This window comes from Desmodus rotundus, chromosome 4 (assembly GCF_022682495.2).
Source record: "Desmodus rotundus isolate HL8 chromosome 4, HLdesRot8A.1, whole genome shotgun sequence".
Taxonomy (NCBI): Eukaryota; Metazoa; Chordata; class Mammalia; order Chiroptera; family Phyllostomidae; genus Desmodus; species Desmodus rotundus.
The window spans coordinates 139,020,667-139,043,088 of NC_071390.1; the positions used below are offsets into that span (position 1 = coordinate 139,020,667).

General features: G+C 38.0%; 1 protein-coding gene across 1 annotated transcript in view; it reads left to right on the forward strand.

Annotated features, from left to right (window-relative positions):
• The window catches only part of MRC1 (mannose receptor C-type 1), a 77,759-nt gene extending 60,825 nt beyond the window's left edge, over positions 1-16,934 (forward strand). Inside the window, exons 23-30 of the mRNA XM_024576069.4 lie at positions 1,426-1,528; positions 4,255-4,487; positions 7,290-7,455; positions 8,256-8,405; positions 13,040-13,153; positions 13,685-13,849; positions 15,090-15,131; positions 15,994-16,934. Coding sequence (XP_024431837.2) covers positions 1,426-1,528; positions 4,255-4,487; positions 7,290-7,455; positions 8,256-8,405; positions 13,040-13,153; positions 13,685-13,849; positions 15,090-15,131; positions 15,994-16,241 — 1,221 coding nt within the window. The 3' untranslated portion in view covers positions 16,242-16,934. The remainder of the gene's footprint in view (positions 1-1,425; positions 1,529-4,254; positions 4,488-7,289; positions 7,456-8,255; positions 8,406-13,039; positions 13,154-13,684; positions 13,850-15,089; positions 15,132-15,993) is intronic.
• The last annotated feature ends 5,488 nt before the right edge of the window (positions 16,935-22,422 follow it).

Below are 22,422 nucleotides of genomic sequence, written 5' to 3' on the forward strand. Positions count from 1 at the left end.
AATCACTAGGGGTCTTTTTCTCAAGAAGTTTAAAGTGTAATGGTTAGGGAAACTTGGCAAGAGGATGGGTAAGGCCTTGTTAGGTGGGCAAGGTGAAGAAGTCTTCCAAAAAAGGCATAAGGTAGGTTTGGTCAGGAATAAATGGCTTTGGATGTAGCAGGGGTTTTGTGCAGGAAAGAAACAGGAATAGACTATGAAAGGCAGAAAGCAGAATTTAGAGAAATTTAGATGCCCTAGGAAAGAGTTTGGACTTTGTCAGAGAGGCAGTGCAAAAAGGCCTGAGCAGGATCTGCTCAAAATGACATCATTTTTTGGTAAAGTTAATATTTTTTATATATTTTTTGCATTACCTTTTACCCCCCTTATAACTCCCCCAGCAATCCCTACCCCGTTGTCCATGTGCACGAGTCCTTTTTCCTGTTTGCTCAACCCCTCCACCCCCTAGCCTCCCCCCCGCCCTGCCACTGGCTGTCGTCTGGTGGCTACATGCAGAGTGCATGCATTCTGGTGGTGGGTGACTTTCAGTGGGGAAGTTCTTTGACTCCTCTTTACGTCAACGAGAGATGAAGACTTACTGAAGAAGCTGAAGTAGAATGGAGTGAGATAGATTTTTCTCAGAGAGATTTCAGGAATAAGAAGTGAGTTTGGTATAAAGCACACAAAATTTATTATTGCACAAGTGCTTTGTTTTCAGAATACAAAGAAAAGCTGAAACAACAGAAACAAGCAAAATGTGTAATCTCAGCCTTCAAGACAAAAACACTGTTCATTTTTATTCCTAGACTTTTTCTTAGTGCATGTAAAAATATAAAATTTATATTTCAAAAAAATGAAATCAAAACACATACACAGTATTTTTACAAACTCGAAGTGGGAAGATTAAACACAGTTTGATAAAGAGAATGGGTGAGAACTTTTCATAGGCATTTTGTGGTGGAAACACTCTTACTATTTTGGGGACTAGAGCAGGGACTCTGAGCCAGGACAGTCCGTGGAAGATAAAAATGACTAGGAAGGGAGACGGAGTTGAGTATAGAAGCTTTGAAATGTAGGGTTGGGGGTTCCCGATAGCTGAGGCTCGTGGGATGATGAGTTGGAGGCAGAGGGGTGGAAAAGACAGCTGTAGCAGTGTTAGCTGTGGACCAGGGAATTGGTAGAACTTCTGACATCAAAGTTTCTCAGATCTGTCTCTAAAATGTATCCAAGTCTGTTTGGTTTTCTGTTAAATAGCAAGGGTTCATTGTGAGGGATCCACATGGGAAGCTGGCTCAGTGCACGGAAAGTAAGGATGAATTGAACACACTGCATGTAAATGAATGAGGACAATCTTAAAATGTGGAGGTTAGGGAGGAGGGATGTTTTTGGCTTATTAATGAATTGACTTAAATAATTGTCAACTGCTCTGCCCCGCCCCCCAATATACAGGCCGACTGTGTTGTCATTATGGGAGGGAAGTCAAAAGAGGCCGGGAAATGGATGGATGACACCTGTGACAGTAAGCGAGGTTACGTGTGCCAGACACTCCCTGGTAAGTCCCACCACGCCTCCCCTGCCAGTGAGAGCGGGAGCTCTGAAACAGTGTTTAAGGAAGTGACCCCCTCAGTTCTTTCTGTGAGCCTTAAGCTGCTCTAAAAATATAGCCTTATTTTAAAAAATGCTTCCCCGGCACGTCAACAGGTTTGATTCTCACTTTAATCCATGTCCCCATGTAACAGACAAAATGGGTGATGGTTTCTCTAATTTAATCACGAGTGTGCCCTCTCATCCATTCCCAGAGAATTTTGCGCAGATTAAACTTGAAGTTGAAACTCTTACTTCAACAAAGATGTCAGAGTAAGAATACCTCAGCTGAGCTTGCATAATTTGAGAACCATTGGCACAAAACGTCACACATACGTCATCATTTGTTGTGTGTCTTTCAAAATTCAGCTCCGTGATTCATTTCCTCTTTTCAGCTGAGGAAGCCTGACCACAGTTACATGAAAATAAAACAGAGTGTGTGGATATTTACTGAGAGTCGAGATTATGGTCGTATGCATTTCAGTTTTTGCTGAAACTGTAATAAGAGTGTTTAGCTACACAAGATGAATGTCAGAACTCAAGAAAAGCAACTAGACATGAGGCTTGAGGGTGGGGTGGGTTTGCTCTCGTCCTGAGCACAGCTTTTGAAGGATCACTTTGAGTTAGAAGGTACTTCTCCTTCTAGAGAGCTAAAAGAATTTTCTACCTTCTGGGGAATCAGGGAACTAATGTCAGCTTATGACTGATGCCAGTGATGACTGAAAATCACTTAAGGTGCTTGCACACGAACGAAAAGAACTGCAGACACTCCAAACTTCTATTAATGTGAGCGCCGGTGCCGGCTGTGTCACTTCTCCACATGAGCGATTTTCGGCCTTCTTCACCTCCTGGCACGTGCGAACTACTTACTAAAATTCTGTGACTCACCAAACAATGCGTGTAGTATATTTTTTGCCGACCTGAGCATAAAAATAGGTATACTTTTGATTCATTCACACTGATGGCTATTGTTGTGTTTGAGATATCTAAGGGAAAAGAGGTCAGTGCCCCTGACTAAATAGTCAGGCATCGTGTGTTTTAAAAATTCTTGTGGCACGGGGGTTGAAAATCGCTGCCCTGTACCGGGCCCCACAGGACCAGAGTCTGAGAACCAGAAATGCCGTCTGTCCCTCTGTTCTTTGGGCAAAGTGGGGAGGCCCCTTCGAGGAGTGACTGATGATTCACAAGCTTATTTAAAATCTTTTTCTTATGATTATAAATGTAAGTGATAGAGTATTTGCCACCAATGAAAATATTTTGAAGATTTTTAATAACTTTAGGCTTTAGGAAAGGTGTTAAAGTGTTAGAGTGAAAAAGAAAGACTATAAAATTTTATACTGTCAATTATGCAAAAAAATAAAACAAAACACCAACCCCCACTATAAACCTTCTTAAAAATAAGAACAAAAAAGACAAGGAAATGCATCAAAATAAGAATAGTGGTCTAATTTGGATAGTGGGATTAAGCGTGATTTTTCATGCCTTCATTTATTATCTTTTTCTGCATTTTCCCAAATCTATACATAACATATACAAATATATGAATAAAATATATAAAACATATATAAATTTTAAAATGTTTTAAAATATATTTCTTCTTTATTGAAAACTTAGAAAATACAGAAAAAATGTAAAGAAGCGAAAATACTACCCACAACATAAACTGTCAATATTTTAGTTTTTCCTTATCAGTTTTTCTATGAATGTTTCATAAACAAGCAAATTGGTCAGATGAGCCAAATTGCCTAGCTGTTTTTTTTTAGCTCTACCTCAAGCATCATTCGCCACTTCTAGTGGTCCAAAAAACATCCAAACCCAAGCTGGGAAATTGAACATTTAAGGACTCTGGCCTGCATCTCGTGGTCTAATGATACTTTTCCAACACAAGGTGGCAGCAACAGCAGAAGAAAGGGGAGGCCGCTCCCACTTGCTGAAAACAAGTTGTTGCCTTCCCAGCATAATCATAAGAAAGTTTGGCATTTGTGTAGCGACAGAAGGAGACAGATGGTGGATGGGGCTGATACAGAGTGGGACAGACAGAGAGGTGGCCAAGACAAAATCGGTAGGGAAGGATATCTAGAACTCTGGTGAAGGCCACAGGCAATACGAGTAAGAGGGCAGCCTGAGCCTGAGATCAAGGGTAATGAACTAGGGACTCGTGTATGACTTTATTCCAGAACTTCAACCCGTCTCTTGATGTGTGTTACACACAGGAGGGCTCATATAGATAAAACGAGATATTAATTCCTGGGTAGAGTGCAACAGATCAGGGGAGGGAGAGGAAGACTTGTTTACTTTGAAATTTGACCAAGGTAGAAAAATAAAGACTAGGAATGATAGGATTATATTCTTTAATTTATGGGATTAAACTGTGTCTTTTTTTTTCCATCCAGATACTAGATCTTATTGCAAATTTGCAAGCTTATTTTTAAAAAAGTTTGGAAACTTGATCATAAAATTACTTTGATGTTCTAAATACAGTTTGAAAATTATTTAATTCAATCAGGCATACTGATTAAAAGTAGAGCTTTGTTTTCAAGTGTTAAATGGCTCATAAAAGTGTTTTAACACGGATGGTTTGGATTTGTGCTATTCTGATCACTCTTAGGGTGCGTGAGACATAGTAGCCGTGAACTGACGGCCGTCAGGTGATGCTTACTGGTGATGCTAATGAAAATAATCTCTGTATTCCAGACCCTTCCTTGCCTAGTTCTCCAGCAACAGTTCCAACTGATGGCTTTATTAAATATGGTCAAAGTAGCTACTCACTTATAAAGCTTAATTTAAAATGGCATGACGCAGAGGAATATTGCAAGCATCAGACTTCTTCTATGGCTAGCATCCTGGATCCCTACAGTAATGCATTTGCATGGATGCAGATACAAACATTTAATGAACCCGTGTGGATCGGCCTGAATAGTAACTTGGTAAGATGTGGACACGTATCTGACTTGACACGGTTGATAAATTGTGATTGAATGTGATTCTCTCTCTATTCACCCTGTTGAACACTTGCTAAGCGCAGGAAAGTGTGCTGGGGTATAAGGATCATACTAACATGAACAAGACCCAGTCTTCCAAGTATCCAATGCTTTCAAGGATCTAGCGAGCTAGTGATATATGACAGAAATCAAATAAAGTCTTACCTAACTTACATTAACTCTCATATTGCTTTTTTAAAGTTTGTTTTTACTTATAGCTGGCATACAATATTATGTTAGTTTCAGGTGTACAACATAAGTGTACAATTCAACACTTACACACCTTGACCTTGCAGAGTAGTCACAATAAGTCTAGTATCCATCTGTCACTGTCCAAAGTTGTTGTGATATTGACTCTCTTCCCTATGCTGTGCATTTTATTTCTGTGGCTTATTTTATAACTGGAAGTTGTTACTTTTTAATTCCCTTTCCCCACATCCTCTCCCCTCCGTCAGTTACCAGTTTTGTCTGTATCTATGAGTTTGCTTGTGTTTTTTTCTTTGTTTGTTAGATTACACATATAAGTGAGTAAAATCGTAAATCATATAGTATTTACCTTTCTCTGACTCACTTATTTCACTCAGCATAATACCCCCTAAATCCATCCACATTGTTGCAAATGATAAGACTTCATTCTTTTTTGATGGCTGAGTAATATTCTATTGTGGGCACCACATCTTCTTTATCCATTCACCTATTGATGGACAGCTCTCATATTGCTTTTGAACATTAAAACTAATTCTGCATCTAAACAGTTTTATTTATTAACTTGTTTCTTTCTAGTGTCATGATTACAACTATGCCATGGGATTTGAGGAAGCAGGTCAGGGGCATAGTTCCTGGGTGATGAGGATACTTTTTATTTTTTGTGGCAAGCCGTTCCAGAGTTGTTTTTAGTCCTGAAGTTGCGAGAGCTTCCATCCATGTGTAAGAGGTTTCGTGTAGTCAATTCCCTATACTCCAGATTGGCAGAGAATGGGGTGGAGGGAGAGATGAGTCAGAGAACTGAGTGGTAATGGAGTCACCGAAGCATTCCTAAAACGAGTCTCTCTGATGCCCTGTGATCCACCTATCCTCCATGCATACATCTATTCATCAAATAGTCAACTAGCAAACTTCCTAGAAGAACCAGAGGTGTCAACAAGTATTGTGATTAAGAGATTGTACAAGAAGTATCAGAGAGGTGACACCAGAGTCTACAAGAGGAGAGAAAGGGATTTGCCACAGGAGAGGATCAGGAGAGCTTCTCAGAGAAGGTCAACCTTTCTAGATGTCGCCTGGGATGGTGAAACATAAGGGAGGAGTACCAAAAAGAGAGAAAAGGATAGGAAGGGATAAAACTCGTAAGTGGATTGGTGTCAGATTTTATAGAGCGTCTAATGCCATGAGGCACGAATTGCAATTCACGCTTCATGCGATGAGTACTTCCTAAGTAGGGAAGTGACTATTTAAAAGCAAGTAGTTCCATAATGATTTCTGTGATTAAACTTAGTCAAGACAACTTTATGTCTGTGTTGACTCAATTTTTAGTAATTAATTCGCTTGATAATTAATTCATTTTCTTCTCACAGATGTGGTCCCAATACTCTTATGAGTTTAAAATAGGATTTTATTTATTTTAAGAAAGATTAAGTGGCTTTCCACTATACAGACCTTTATAACTAATAGAGTACTATTATTTTCCTTACATCTATGGAGTTAGTGATTTTATAAGCATTATTTAATTAAACATGGTAGAATACTACAAAATTCTAACTTGAAATAACATGCTTTTGATCTTGTCACTAAATCTATGGTAATTGGCTTGGTAAATTAAATAATGCAGTTAAAATGGGACAATTGTTTAGATTGCTTAAAAATTTCAATTAATTTTATATATCATGTGGTCTTAAGCATTACCTATAAAATCTCTTCTAGACTGTTGAAAAGATATATTGATAAGTAATATTTTAAACAAAGATTTTACCTAACTTATTTTTAGAAAGAGGGGACAGGAAGGAGAGAAACATCTGTCAGTTGCCTTTTGCACGAAACCTGGCCTGCAACCAGGAATTGAATCAGTGACTTTTCGGTCTGCAGGTTGGTGCTCAATCCATTGAGCCACACCGGCCAGGGCAATGTTATCAATTAAATTTTTTGTGTCTGTGAATTTGTTTGACTAAATTTAATAAGAAATCAAGTGTGTAAACTGAATAAAGCAATCAGCTTTTTAAAAAATGCCATCACGGTCAGTTACGGTCGAAAGGCCATGTAAGTGGAAGGTGACACCTACGCCCCTCTGTTCTTAACCACGGGACCTTACCTAAGTCACTTATCACTGGCCTGTTTCAACAGCCAAACAATAAGATTAGAAGAAATGTGTTTCTCTCCAGGGGCCATGAGTTCAATGAAAATTATTTAAATTTTATTATTTCAATGGTGATATAATTAATATTTTATTTGGAAGATAAGACTTTTGTTTGGCACTGAAAGCTTACAAATAAGAAGAGTTCCACAGATACAACACAGGGCTTTATGCCAGTTTTTCATAGTGTGTTCCAAGGATGTATTATTGGCTTCTTTTTAAGAAAGGCTGTATTTACTGAATTTGAGTTGGTAGAAACAACTCATGGTGTTTCTTAAAGTGCCTAAATGTTGAAGGTCCTTTGTGACATCACAGTCTTAAGTATACTTTTAACTCTCACTTGGTTCTTCTGGCATTTTCTAAATGGAGCATGACCCATGTTAATGGTTGTTTTGTTTTTGCAGACCGGTGGGGACTATGTCTGGACTGATAGATGGAGGGTGAGGTACACTAACTGGGCTGCTGACGAACCCAAACTAAAATCAGCATGTGTTTATCTGGATCTTGACGGCACCTGGAAGACAGCACATTGCAATGAAAGTTTTCATTTTCTCTGCAAAAGATCAGATGGTAATTGAACCCACAAAAGCAATCTGGGCATTTGTAATCTTCTCAATACGCTAATACATACCGCTGTTGATATTATTAAACTGGAACATGTCATGGGGAGCTTAAGAATAAAATAAAACCTATTCCTTCACCGAACAAAAGATTGACTTAGTAATAAATAAATATACATAAATCAAAATAATGGAGATAGAAATTTTTCTTCATTGCAAGAGTGTGTTTGCTCTTTATAAATTTCTGAATTTTTATAATTGAGATTATCCTTTGAATCTATGTAGGATTCCCTAGGAAATTATTCCTACTTTTAATGTCAATACCATGACTATATCAAAATAATTTTATCAGAATGCATGTAGATTCATCAGTTGGTGATATTATGGTGATAGTGTCCTACCTAGTATGCAGTCTTAAAATCAGACAGCCATAGCTGAGAAGGGTTGTAGGGATTAAGATCCACCCCCGAAAAAGAGTGTCTTGCAGGGGGACTCTCTTTGCAAATTATTTTTGGGTCACTTTGTTTTTGGTATTTAATGTATTTCTGGGTACCTGTTGGGCTACATTCTTAATTATGAGTGCGGTTGATCGCCACCATTCTTTAGTACATTCTACCTAAATATATTTAAAGTGAAAAAAAGATGAAGTAAATAGAAAACCCAGTAATAAAAATGATAGATTCAAATGACTAGAACTTAAAAGAAATAATGATAGGCAATGAAATTTTCCATAGCTACTATTATATTTTTCTACATACTATAGAAACTTTGGATTTTACTTTATTTTAATTTTTTTTTTTTAATTAACAGAAATCCCTGCCACTGAACCTCCCCAGCTGCCTGGCAGATGCCCAGAGTCAGATCACTCAGCGTGGATTCCTTTTCACGGCCACTGCTACTATATTGAGTCTTCATACACAAGGCACTGGGGCCAAGCATCTCTGGAGTGTCTCCGAATGGGTAGGTGCCACGTTTACTGTAAGAACGTCCCACGGTCATCCATTCTGGATTGCCGTGATACCAATAACACGGTACATCAAAACCAGAAGGAATGTAAAAGTACCTGTTTGTTTTTCTCAATAATTTATATTGTAACAGAATGGTCAACATCATGTCCCCCAAATGTAATTTCTAACATTTTAGCCTCCAAAATCTTAACAAATTTGATAGAAAATAATCATCTACTGAGCAATACTTTCTTACTTTCGACCCTAATATACTGCATTGCTAGGATTCTCATTCTCAGCTATTCAGAGTATTGTATACATCTTGTCACCAATAAGCTCAGGTTTACAAGTGTTCAGGAACAACTTGCTTTACCATAAATAGACAAGCATTTATATCTGGTTATTTTATTTGTGAAGAAAGACAAAAGAAAACTCAGACATGACATAAATGGGTAATTTCCCCCTGAAATAAAAATGCCAAATAAAGTTAATTTTTAGGGCACATTAAAAAATTCACTTAGGTACATTTCCTTGAATATTTTACTGTTTTTTTTACTAAATTTGGATAATGCCCTAAATCAGGGTTCTTCATCCAACAGTGGTGTGCAAGAGTTGTAGCCTCATTTCCTACAGGTTCACTCAAAAGTTAACCTTGAGTTTTGACTTTTTACTTTAAGGTTTATATTTTTTCAGCTTTATTGAGGTAAAGTTGATATGAAACTTTAGTACATTTGAAGTGTATAACATGATAATTTGTTATACATACATTGTGAGAAGATTCCCCCCATCAAGTTAATTAACACATCCATCACCTTACATATTTACCTTTTTTTCTTTTTTGGTGAGAATACTGAAGTTCTACTCTTTTTACCAAATTTCAGTTATATAATCCAGTGTTATAAACTGCAGTCACCACGCTATATGTCAGATCCTCAGACCTTATTCATCTTATAACTGAAAGTTTGTACCCTTTTACAAGGCTCCCCCTACTTCCCCTGTACCCCGTAGCCCCTGCCAACCACCATTCAACTTCCAGTTTCTGTGAGTCTATTTTATTTTTAAAGTTTCACATATAAAACTGATATGATGTAGTATTTGTCTACCTCTGTCTGGCTTACTTCACTTAGCATAATGCCCACTTGGTTAATCAATGTTGTGGAAATGAAAGGTTTTCTGTCTGTTTAAAGGCTGAGTAATATTTCATTTTATATATATTTATAATATATATATATATATCCCATTAACTATTCAGTAGCATGTTGTTTAATCTCCATATATATGTGAATTTTTGTTTTCTTCTTGTAATTCATTTCTGGTTTTATACCATTGTGGACAGAAAATATGCTTGATATGATTTCAATCTTAAATTTACTGAGACCTTTTTTTGTGACCTAACATATGGTCAGTCTGGAAATGTTTCATGTGTGCTTGAGAAGAATGTGCATTCTTTTTTTTTTAAATCTGTGGCTTCTTATTTTGTTATTTATTTTTTATTATTTATTCTATTATAATTATCCCAATTTTTCCCCTTTGTCCCCCTCCACTCAGCCCGCCCCCCTTTCCCACAGTCAATCCTCACACCATTGTCCATGTCTATGAGACATTCATACATGTTCTTTGACTAGTCCCTTCTCCTTCCTCCATTTCTCCCTTCACTCCTCCCTTCCTACAGCTATCAGTGTGTTCCATGTTTCCATGTCTCTGGCTTAATTTTTCTTGTTAGTTGATTTTGTTCACTAGATTCCTGTTATAAGTGAGGTCATATGGTACTTATCTTTCACTGACTGGCTTATTTCATTTAGAATAATAGTCTCCAGTTCCATCCATGCTGTCGCAAAAGGAAGGACTTCCTTCTTTCTTTCTGCTGCATAGTATTCCATTGTGTAAATGTACCACAGTATTTTAATCCATTCATCTACTGTTGGGTACTTGGGCTTTTTCCAACACATGGCTATTATAATTAGTACTGCTATGGGCATAAGGGTGTGCAGGTTCTTCTGAATTGGTGTTTCAGGATTTCTAGGGTATATTCCCAGCAGTGGAATTGCTGGGTCAAAAGGCAGTTCCATTTTTAATTTTTTGAGGAAATTCCATACTGTTTTCCACAGTGACTGCTCCAGTTTGCATTCCCACCAACAGTGCAGTAGGGTTCCACTTTCTCCTCATCCTTGCCAGCACGTGCTGTTTGTTGATTTATTAATGATGACTATTCTGACATGTGTGAGGTGATATCTCCTTGTGGTTTTAATTTGCATCTCTCTAATGGCTAGTGATGTTGAACATTTTTTCATGTGTCTGTGGGCCCTCTGTATGTCCTCCTTGGAGAAGTGTCTATTCAGGTCCTTTGCCAGTTTTTTAATTGGATTGTTTGTCTTCCTGGTGTGGAGTCATATGAGTTCTTTATATATTTTGGAGATCAAACCCTTGTCTGATTTATCATTGGCAAATATGTTCTCCCATACAGTTGGTTCCCTTTTCATTTGGGTGATTGTTTCTTTAGCTGTGCAGAAGCAATTTAATATTAACATAGTCCCATATTTTAATTTTTTCTTTATTTCCCTTGCCCTGGGAGATATGTCAGCAAAAATATTGCTACATGGGATGTTTGAAATTTTATTGCTTTTGTTTTCTACTAGGACTTTTATGGTGTCATGACTTATTTTGTCCTTTATCCATTTTGAGTTTATTCTGGTGTATGGTATAAGTTGGTAGTCTAGTTCCTTTTTTTGCATGTACCAGGCCAGTTCTCCCAACACCATTATTGAAGAGATTGTTTTTACTCCATTTTATGCTTCTTCCCCCTTTGTCAAATATTAATTGACCATAGAGAATGGGTTTATTTCTGGGCTCTCTGTTCTGTTCCATTGGTCTATGCATCTGTTCTTGTGCCATCACCACACTGTCTTGATTACAGTGGCCTTGTAGTACAGTTTGATGTCAGGTATTGTGATCCCTCCTACTTTGTGCTTCTTTCTCAGGATTGTTGAGGCTATTTGGGGTCTTTTTCTTTCCATATAATTTTTAAAAATATTTTTCTAGGTCTGCAAAATAGGCCGTTGGTATTTTAAGAGGAATTGCATTGAATCTATAGATTGCTTTGGGTAGTGTGGACATTTCAATGATGTTAATTCTTCTAATCCATGAACATGATGTATGCTTCCATTTATTTGTATCTTCCCCAGTTTCTTTCTTCCGTGTTCTGTATTTTCTGAGTATAGGTATCTTATATCCTAGGTTAAATTTATTCCAAGGTACTTTATTTTTCTTGTTGTTGTGGTAAATGGTATGTTTTTCTTAGCTTCTCTTTCTGATAATTTATTGTTGGTGTACAAGAATACTATTGATCTCTGAATATTGACTTTGTAACCATTACATTGCTGAATTCACTTATTAGGTCAGGTAGTTTTTTGGTGGATTCTATAGGGTTTTCTATGTACCCTATCATGTTGTTTACAAATAATGACAGTTTTACTTCCTTCTTCCAATTTGGAGGCTTTTTATTTCTTTTTCTTGTCTGATTGCTGATGATCATGACTTTGCCCTCTACTATCATTAAAATCTTAGCAAGTTATTTACCTTCTGTATTTTATATTTTACTTAAGTATAAAATGAGGCACCAATAGTACCCACTTGGTAAGGCTGTTGTAAAAATTTAGTAAGATCATGCTTATAAAACCCAAGGCAAAATGTCTGGCATAAAGTGCTTAAAGTATATTCGTTGTTACCATTATAAAGCTATCACTATTTACTCTAAAATCTAAGGCTGACACTTAGTCAGTCTGAATCTGATGTGTGTTGTCAATGCCATAGTCACTGAACCAGCCTCTCAGTATCTTTCTTCCTGCTTTGTACAGTCCTGTACTTAACGGCCAGATTCATACTCCTAGTGCATTGCATCGTTCTGTTGCCTGGAAAAACTAAGTGTTCTTTACCCTAAATACCAATCTACTGCCATCTGCAGTAAGGCCTAGTCCACAAGTCTTTTTTTACCCATTGACCATGTTAGTCCAGCTAAACTGCACTATCTATTAACACTGTTAATTCCTCCCAATAGATCTATCTATCTATCTATCATCTATCTATATCATACCACCATAAACCAATATAGAGGATTCCATGCATCTGTAAACAGAGTCATCTCTGTTCTTGAAGAAGCTCTATGCTTCCCTTTTTTCTTGTCTTTTCTCTTATTCTTCCTCTTCCTGAAATTATTTGCTATCCTTTCTGCGTGAAATCCTATCCCTCTTGATATCTTAAATTCTATTTCCTCCATGCTCCCTTTCAGTTGTTTCACCTAAAATAAATCAAAAGGATGTTGTACTTATCTTATTTTCTAACACATCCTTTCACTCTTGACTCACAATTACCTACATTGTTATAACCGTCCTAAGACCTTGTATGTCCTCCTTCTCTTCGCATCTTCCGCAGCAGCTCATTTAGTGCTTGTACCGGATGATGCTTTAAACTGTATTTTCAGAATAGAAACTGAAATTCTGAAAGGATAAATGTCTACCCCTTAAAATTCTTCCTCTTAAGTGGATATGTTAGAATGATTTATATTGCTGTTAATATAATAACTGCCATTATAAAAATATTTTCAGCTGCTTAAGTGTAATCCCACCATATTTGTTCTTTTATATTTTGTAGGTTCCTCTTTGGTTTCCATTGAAAGTGCTGCTGAATCGAGTTTCTTATCATATCGAGTTGAGCCACTTCAAGGCAAAACCAATTTTTGGATAGGGTTGTACAGAAATGTTGAAGGTAATTTTTGCAGGATGATTATTTAATCACAAATATTTCAAACTATTGTCTGTTAAACAAGGTTTCAGTTTCAGAAAGTCTTGTTTTAAATAATGGTTAATTTGTGGAGAATTTTAAAATTCAAAATATTTTCATTTGAGATAAGAACTGAAATTTTCAATGACCCATATATTTTTCTGCCCTGAAAGTTGCTAGTTAAAATAATATTTTCTGTAGTTAAGTTGGTTTAAGAAGCTTTAAAAATATTTTCTGTCTCTTGCCAGAAAAAAAAAAAAACGTAGGGTGAGATAAGTATACAAGTTTGTATTAATTAGGAATAAATTTTCAACAACTAAAACTGTATAAGAAACATAGTCTCACTATCCTTTCCTGTAATAATTAGCCATTATAATATCCATTCAAAGTCTGGCTACAAACAAATATTGATTGCAGTATAAAATAATATGCTTCATAGTTTTACATGGATAAATTGAACTTACTTTAAGATGGGGTTTTTAACTTATATTTTTATTGGCTCTATTTGATAATCAGGAAAGTGGATATGGATGAACAACAATCCAGTCTCCTTCGTCAACTGGAACACAGGAGACCCCTCTGGTGACCGAAATGATTGTGTAGCTTTAATTGCATCTTCTGGATTTTGGAATAATATTCATTGTTCTTCCTACAAAGGATATATTTGTAAAAGACCAAAAAGTAAGTAGGAATTTGCTCTATGGTGCATATGTTGACAGGCCACCATCACTTTCTAATATTAAGATGTCAGGTGTGGGATGGGATTCCAATGTGATTACAGGTTTCTTGCAAGCTCTCCCTGCACAAGTGAAAAACACAGCCTACCAGGGTGATCAGTTGCTGTTTGCAGCTCTCAGGGAGCTTAAAGCACTCCCTGCCTGCTTAGCTGACATAATGGTTTTGATTTATCAATCCACCTAGAATGGGATATCCATGCATATGGGTTTGTAAAATTGAAAGCAGTATGGAGAACCAGGCCACAATGACTTACCATATGAGAAGAAAAAGTGACAGTCACCTTGGCAAACTGGAGGGAGTAGGGTGCTGGAAGGGAATCAGAATTATTACAGTAAATCATGTAAGGTTTAAGGAGTAAATCTTGTAAGGCAAATGAAGCCTCCTTCTGAGACGAGTGGCAGACCATGGAATGACAGGGATTTGGCGAATTAATAGTGTATTTGCCCATGATATGATACTATCTGGACTTTAATAATATTTTTATGCCATTCCACGTCACACAAGTCTTCCCAACATATGAAATGATTAATTAAATAATATATAAATTAATTAATTAGATAAATATTCCATGTCCCATAAATTTTTATCATTTTAGAGTTTTATAGTTATTAAATCTTTTAAAACTCTGTTCTAAAGATACCACAGAGCCTTTGGTGCAATATTGGGATCTTATTTCACTTGCATTCAAATGTTTGTAATACCTAACGCTTCCATGGGCCAATTTCAAAACTGCTAGCCTAGAATACATTGTTTATGGGTAGACTGGGTAGATTTTTGAGGGTGAGTATCAGTGGTTCAAATACAAATCTGAGGACTGTACAGGGGTGGGTAAAAGTAGGCTTATAGTTGTGAGTACACAAAACACAGTTTATTCCTGTATTATTATTTATTAATTATTGTATTATTTATTTGTATTACAACTGTACCCACATTTACCCATGCCCGGATTTTTAGATCTTCCAATGTATTCAGACTCACCATACAGCTGCAGGATGCTGTTATGGAATAGACAGATATGATCTATCCATATCATACCATATCATACCATATCATACCATATCATGTCCTATCCCCATAATCCAAACATGGAAGATTTGACATATCTGTGAACCAAATAATACTATCTATATGCAATTATTATGGGTTTTACAAATACTTAATACGTTTCTCATTTTACAAACAGTTGTTGATCCCGAACCTACCCATACGTTAATGACAACAAAAGGTAAGACCATTTTGAAGTTTCAAGTTCCTTGTTGGTAATGTATCAACACAGTTTGTTTAAACAAGCCGTAACAATCCCTCCCTGCTTCCCCTGCACTCCGAGGAGACTTGCTTGCACTGCGCCAGCCTTTGTAATTATGACATCAGTCTCCCTTGACCGTCGCTCTAGAAAACCAGGCTTTGGGGGCAGGTGGGTGGTTTTACCATCGATATTTTTAAAGGCATTGATTGCTCTGTTACAGAGAGTTCCCTTCTAAGAACCCGTAGAAGAAATTTCTCCCAGTAATCCATGTGGGCTTTTTTCTTTTTTAAGCAACAATTTTCATTTGAATTTTATATATAATTTGAATTAGGTAACATCCTATTTCACTCATTTGGTTGGTTGCTAAAAAACAGAGAGATTTATGGCTTGCTGTAGCCTCCTTATTAACCTCAGGGCTGCTGTTTGTTAACTAATTATACTCATGAGCCCGCATTTCTACTACTCTCATTTTCTCTTTTCCCTAATAGTTTCACTTGCTTTTTTATTGTCATTGTCATCATCATCACTATCCTATTTCTCTCATATAATATATTTGTAAGCAGCCTTAAATTATTTTGAAGCAGGATATTTTAAAACATTGTTTATCTATGTAGCTCCATGCTACATAGATAAATGAAATAGTCTTGCAACTGAATAATAATCATACATCAAAAATAATCCTCTATTATGTTTTCACGCCCTGCATTTCTGTTTGACAAATATAATTGAAAAGAATATTTATACATTTTAGTTTTTCAGAAAAGGAAGTCATATTGTTCTCCATAGCATTCTACCATCTACCTCCCTCCACTTTTTCCCTAATGGCTTTGTTTATTTCTAGCTGACCCAAGGAAGATGAGCCCTTCGAAACAGTCGCCCAGCGTGGCAGGGGTAGTCGTCATTGTGGTCCTCCTGATTGTAATGGGCGCTGGCCTCGCTGCGTATCGGTTTTATAAGAAGAGACATGTGCATTTACCTCAAGAGAACACTTTTGAAAACACCCTCTATTTTAACAGTAGATCAAATGCAGGAATTAGTGATACAAAAGATCTGTTCAACATTGAACAGAACGAACACGTAGCCATCTAGTACCGCAATGTGATTTAGATGTATTTGAATTTTGTAAGATTGTAACTGAAATGTTAAGGTCTTTCATTCAATCTGATTGTTTTGTTTAAAATTAGGACTGTGTTGCACTGGTCTGTGCCTTTTCTTTGCCTAATTGAAGAAATAATTGCTCATTTTCTAACCTGGCAAGATACTTTCACAAAAGAGAGATGATATTGACTACCACTTTAAAAATATCTTCGGTGAATACATAGGATGATAATGTCAATACTTAAGCATCATTGGCGTGTAGCTATTGTCAACTGAATGCAGATTATTTGAGTCCCAGAAACAATCAACTAAGCTTCCTGAAATAGCTTGAGGAGCTCCCAAAGCAATGTTACCTATTGAATAATAATTCAGTAATTAGAGGACTATTTAAAAAAATTAAGTCCAAGTAACCTCAGGTGGCATAAAAATTTAGTCACTTTGTCTTTTTAGCAATTTTAATTTTCACTTATTTAGAATTGTGTTTGTACATGAGCAGAAAGAGTAAGGCCGCTGAGAATCTTGTTTTCCCCAAGCAGGGTTTTGAGGCTGAATATTGCAAAGGTATTCTTTGTCCTGTTATATGTATATCAGGAATGCAAAGATGTGAAATGAAAATGTAAATTTGCATAACTGGATGTACTTAGATAATGTGAAATAAACATCAAAGACAAGGTCTATTTTTAACAGATTTGTATGTTGGTGGTTTTGCTAAGTGTATATTTTTTAAAGTGAGAATTATTTATCCATTTACTTTAACTTGACTCTTAAACAATCTTATTAGTAGAGGAATTCTTTAAATCAAACTCTTCGTCTCTTTAAAACGAACAGGTTGCTAAAACACTAAGTGTAAGATGAATTTTACCTTAATGACTGGCATAGTTCTCCCAGATCTTCCCTGGTGACATTGACCTAGCTCAGAATTCAGCAATCAAAGTCAATGTTATTGGGAAGTAGATCTCTGAATATCTTATTCTCACTTTAACAAATTCATTTTGCTTAAGAATTTTGCCTTAAAGTTTTATGTACATCGTGGAATACATTGGAGGTATCACATCTCACTGCCAGCTTGTCCTTGCCCCCTTTTCCAAGGCATTGTTCTATCTATCCATCTGTCTGTCTGTCTATCTGTCTATTTATCTATCATCTGTGTCATCTATCGATCGATTTATTTAAAAACATTGGCTCATGCTACTGTGGAGGCTTAGCAGGTCTAAAACATACAGGAGGACCAGCAGGCTGAAGACTCAGAGAAGAGCTGCAGTTTGAGTCCAAAGGCAGTCTGGTTGCAGAAGTCTTCTGGCGCTTAGGCCTTCGACTGATTAGGTGTGGTTCACCCATACTCTGGAGGGTGATCAGCTTTACTCAAAGTCCACTGATTTAAGTGTGAATCTCATCCCCCCCCCCAAAAAAAAACCTTCACAAAAACATCTGGAATAATGCTTGACATATAAAATCATGTCACACTCCTTTATATGGCAATGGTTTTGTAATTATTTTTTACAAAGGGAATAGAAGGATAATGCAGTCGTTAGCCTGATTGGTCACAATTTTTAAACATCATTGATAGTTTAGAAAAGGTCCTTTCACCCATACAGCTTGTTATTGACAATATGGTATAAATTTTAGGGTTATAGTGAAATATGGAAAACCTCTTGAATTTCATTCATATACAAGTGCTCATATTTCAGGGCACTCATATTGAGGATTTTTTTTTGTATGTGGAATGAGTCATCTTAAATACCATTAAATTTGGTGGTATTCACTGATCAGTTTGTTGACTTTATTTTTATAATGGAATAGTAACAATTTTTTGGTGAGGTTGGTATTTTGTGTCAAATCAGCTAAAATTTTATATCTTTTTTTTCTAGTATGTCCACAGGATTCCTTTTTCTTCATTCTCTTCATTAACTAAGTTACAATATAACCTAAGAGTCTCTCCACTACTTCAAACCAATTGATGCTGACATTGGAAGGGCCCCCTGGATTAGCTGGAGATCCTGGCTGTATGTGGGGGCTTTACGATATTAAATTTATTCATGGCAGGTCTGCACAATTCGGCTTTGGCAAAGATAATTGATCTCATTCAACTAGCTCTGCGGGTTGAGCGTAAACCAATCCCATCACAGCTTTCTCCGTGTGGGTCTGATTACAGCTCGCGCACACGGAGTTCTCTAGGAGATTTAACGACCGCGCCAAAGCGACCAGGCTCTCTTTTCTGTTGACTTAATTTTTTTTTGTTTTCTTTTGTTTAAGGGCAAGAAAGTTCAAGACTCTCTGGTCTTGCTCTTGATTTGGGGTTTTGGCATAGATTCTCAAACTGTGATGGGGAATAAGAGCCACATGGAGAGCTTATTTAAAACACAGTCTTTTGGGTGAAAGCTTCTGATTCTGATTAAGCAGAGCTGGGACAGAGTCCTGGAATCTGCATTTCAACAAGTAGCCCAGGAGAGTCGACCCTGATGAGCACTCACTTTGGAATCATTTTGCATTGACAAAGCATTTCCCCAAAGCTGTTAGAAATCTTGAATAATCCATGGGGTAAAAACTATGTAGCCAAATAGCACTGGAATTAAAAAAACTGTGGATTTTCCTTTCTGTCTGTTAACTAACCAGGAACTGTAGATGCTAAAATCCACTTTTGTACTTCTTTTCCTGATCACCCTTATATTTTGCTATAAACTGAATTTTTGTGACCCCCCAAAATATATATGTTGAGACCTAACCCCTAGTGTGATGGTGTTAGCAGGTGGGGCCTTTGGGGGGTGACCAGGGCATGGCAATGGAACCTTCATGAATAGGATGAGAGTCCTTATAAAAAACTCCCCAGACAGCTCCTTCAGCCCTCCCACCATGTGAACACACTGGGAGAAGACAGCTGTCTGTGAACCGGGAAACAGGTCCTCACTGGGCATTGAATCTGCTGACTCTTTCATTTGGACTTTCTGGACTCCAGAACTGTGACAAATAAAGTTCTCTTGTTTATAAGGTCTGTGGTATTTTGTTACGGCAGTGCCAATGGACTAAGACATTCTCCCAGTGCTGTACTGCTCCTACATCCCCTTTATAATCACCATTAATAAGTATGTGTGAGTTGAGGATTTGCTTCTCTTATGGAATCCTAGAATATAAATTTACTCCAGGAGGAAAAAGGTCAGAAACTACACGATCCTGGGAAGAATGCTTGATCTTTGTGCAAAGAACCATTTCTCCATGCTGTGAGCAATAACAGAAAAATATTTGTCCCCACGGAGACACCCATCTCATAAAAATGTCAGTCACCCTGGGTCAGAGTTGGCTCATCTTATAAAAGGCAGCAAATGGAAATCTTTTAATGCTCTTGTCATCATCAGCTTCTTTGAGAAAAATACTTCAAAAATAATTCTGTCTCTCATTTTCCCTCAACTTTCTGGAAATCAGTCAAACTTGGCTACAAAGGTAATAGGGCAACTGATTAAGTACCTGTCATATGCCAGGCACAGTGGCACATAGTCAAATGAATTCCAGATGATCCTGAAGTGTATACAGCCGACTGCCATGTGCCACCCTAGGGGTTTATTCCAAAGCTCACAGACCCTGGCTTTTGAGCTGGAGGGTCAGGGAGAGGGGACTTGAAGTTTCCAGGGGAGGAGAAGGGAGGGTATGAGATTGACAGTCTCTAGGAACTTACTTCTCTGAATATGACAGTTTGCTCATCTGGCAAGGTTTGACTCTTTCAAAGAGAAACTGGGCTAAGAGGTGGGCTAATCCTCTACAGTCTCTACATGGTTTATGTTACTGATTTGGTCTCATAATGAAAAAGCCAGATTTTTCTCTGGACATGTCTAGGCTCCTCTCGGGGCCCTTGCTGCCACATCAGTAGGCTGTAGCTGGAGATGGGTAACATATGAATTACTTTTGTTGGAAGAGTCTGTTCCCACTACCTCCCCATGTGGACTGCAGCTGGGCCGACACACCTGTGTTGGTCTCAAGCACCTGTGGTGTGTGTGTCACAAACAGGTACTGGGGCTCCTTCTTTACCCACAGGGCCACACCTCACCTAGTGTGGACACCAAAGCCAAACCTGCAGAGCATGATGGAAGCAGACCCAGTCTGGGACCTTCACCTGAGCAGCTGACACAGACTCAAGTCCCATCCAAGCCATAGAGAGTCTGGCACAACCCCGGGGGGCCTCAGCCAGCAGGAATTTCTGAATCCACAGCTTTCCTCCGAGCATCCCTCAGGATGCATCTAGTCAGTGTGCTTGTCTCACTCCCTCCTGGTTCTTATTCAAAAGCCAGATTTCTTCCTTGAAAGTCAGCAAAATCTGAGTACTATGAAGTTTCCATGAAGGCAGAGAAGAGCAGAGGGAACAAGTTTGGGGAAGGCAGGCAGGATCAGGTAACCTTTCCTGAGGTTGATCTTCGGTAAATCCAAGCCACTGCGTTCTTTTGGACTGTCTTCAACCAAATGTATTTCCCAGTGCCAAGCCTCAGGATATCAAAGAACCACTTACAAAATACTCCCTTTCTCATAAGACATAGAATGATGTAGCCAAGGGGGCATCTCTGCCAATGCATAGGCTGAGACAAAAAAAAAAAAAAAAAAAAGAAAAAAGCCTAAAGATAATGAGAATGTATTCTGGGTGGAAAGAGCCACAGTACCTCCTCTAACAATTCCAGTTATCAACCAACCCAAAGAACTTGATAGTTGCCATCGACCCTATGGAGGTCACAGAAAAGAGGAACAAAGTGAAAAATGTGGCATTTCAATGACTGTAATAAATGCAATATCTGAGCAGCTATCAACATCTATAATTCATGCATTTTCAGCTGTGACTTTGTTCTCTTCAACTAATGCAATTTCAGTTTCCACTGGCTAACATTGAACTGTCAAGCTGTAAGTGTCAAGCTGTAAAATTCTGTGAAGAACCAAAACAGAAAACTGACAACAATGTAACCTACAAACTCAAAAGCTGTGCCGGGACCTAGCCAAGAGCCGGTGGTTACATAAACACCTCTGTTCTTCTGCACAGACCAGTCGTAACATCGCAACTCCCCAAACATTTGATGCATCTGCAAAAGGTATCACCTGGAGACACTAGCGGGCTACTTCATAGCACAGAAAGCAGAACTACAATTATTTGGATGATCAACACCACCCCCCCTGAGGGTTCATGTCTAAGACATCAGAGGTCACCACCAGGGCATGAAGAGTTGAGTCAACTGCAAAGGAAGTACCCGTACTGACCATGGAGGTGAAGGCCACACCCAATATCACATGGCGACCATCAGACCAGACAACTTTCAATAAGGAGGTTGGCATATTTTGCAGATTATTGATGACAAAAAAAATCTAGGGTTGAAGCCATTCTCAGCACTGTCCTGGCAGAATTAGTAAAGATGCTGAAGATGCCATCGGCCCTCCATGGCTCCAGCATAAAGTTAGGGGTTCACCTAGCACGTTCTGCACTTACACTATCATAGTGCTCACCCTGTTGCATTTCATTGGACTGTTTCCCAGGCTTTCTTCCTCTGACAGACTTTCACTGTGGGCAGTGATCATGTCCCGTTCATCACTGTAGCGCTCACATATAGTAACACGGGCAGGTGCTAAATAAATATCTGAGCATGATGCCATGAAAATATATAAATCATGCTTAACCCTCATCAAGTCCTTCCTATGTGCTTTGTGAGAGACACTGATTGTATTGCTGTTTAATTTAATTTACATGAATCCTTACAGCAGCTCCAGGAAGGTAAGTTCTGTGATTATCCTCACTTCATAGTCTAGGAGGCTAAGATTAGAAAACTGATCATTGGAAGGTTGGGGAGAAGGTCCCAGAGGGTGTGTGGGGAGAAGGTGCAAAGGCCCAGAGACACAGAGTGAATGAGATGGAGACCAACTGCTCAAGGTGGGGTGGCCCCATTTCTTGGCCTTCAGTCTTTGCAAATCCCTTGTTGAGATTATCTTTTTATTTTCCTTTCAGTTTTTCCAAAGTTTAATTAAGAGGGAAATCCCTGGATTGAGTTCTTTTTCTCATTGGATTTTGTCCACTAAAAATGAAGTACTTCTCTGTCTCCTTAATCAGAGCAGGCAATTCCTCCTCCAGCACAGGGCACATCCTCCACCACTTTGCATCGGGGTTGTTTGCAGTGGGCCAGGGCCTCCCACTTAGACCAAGCGTGTGGGAGAG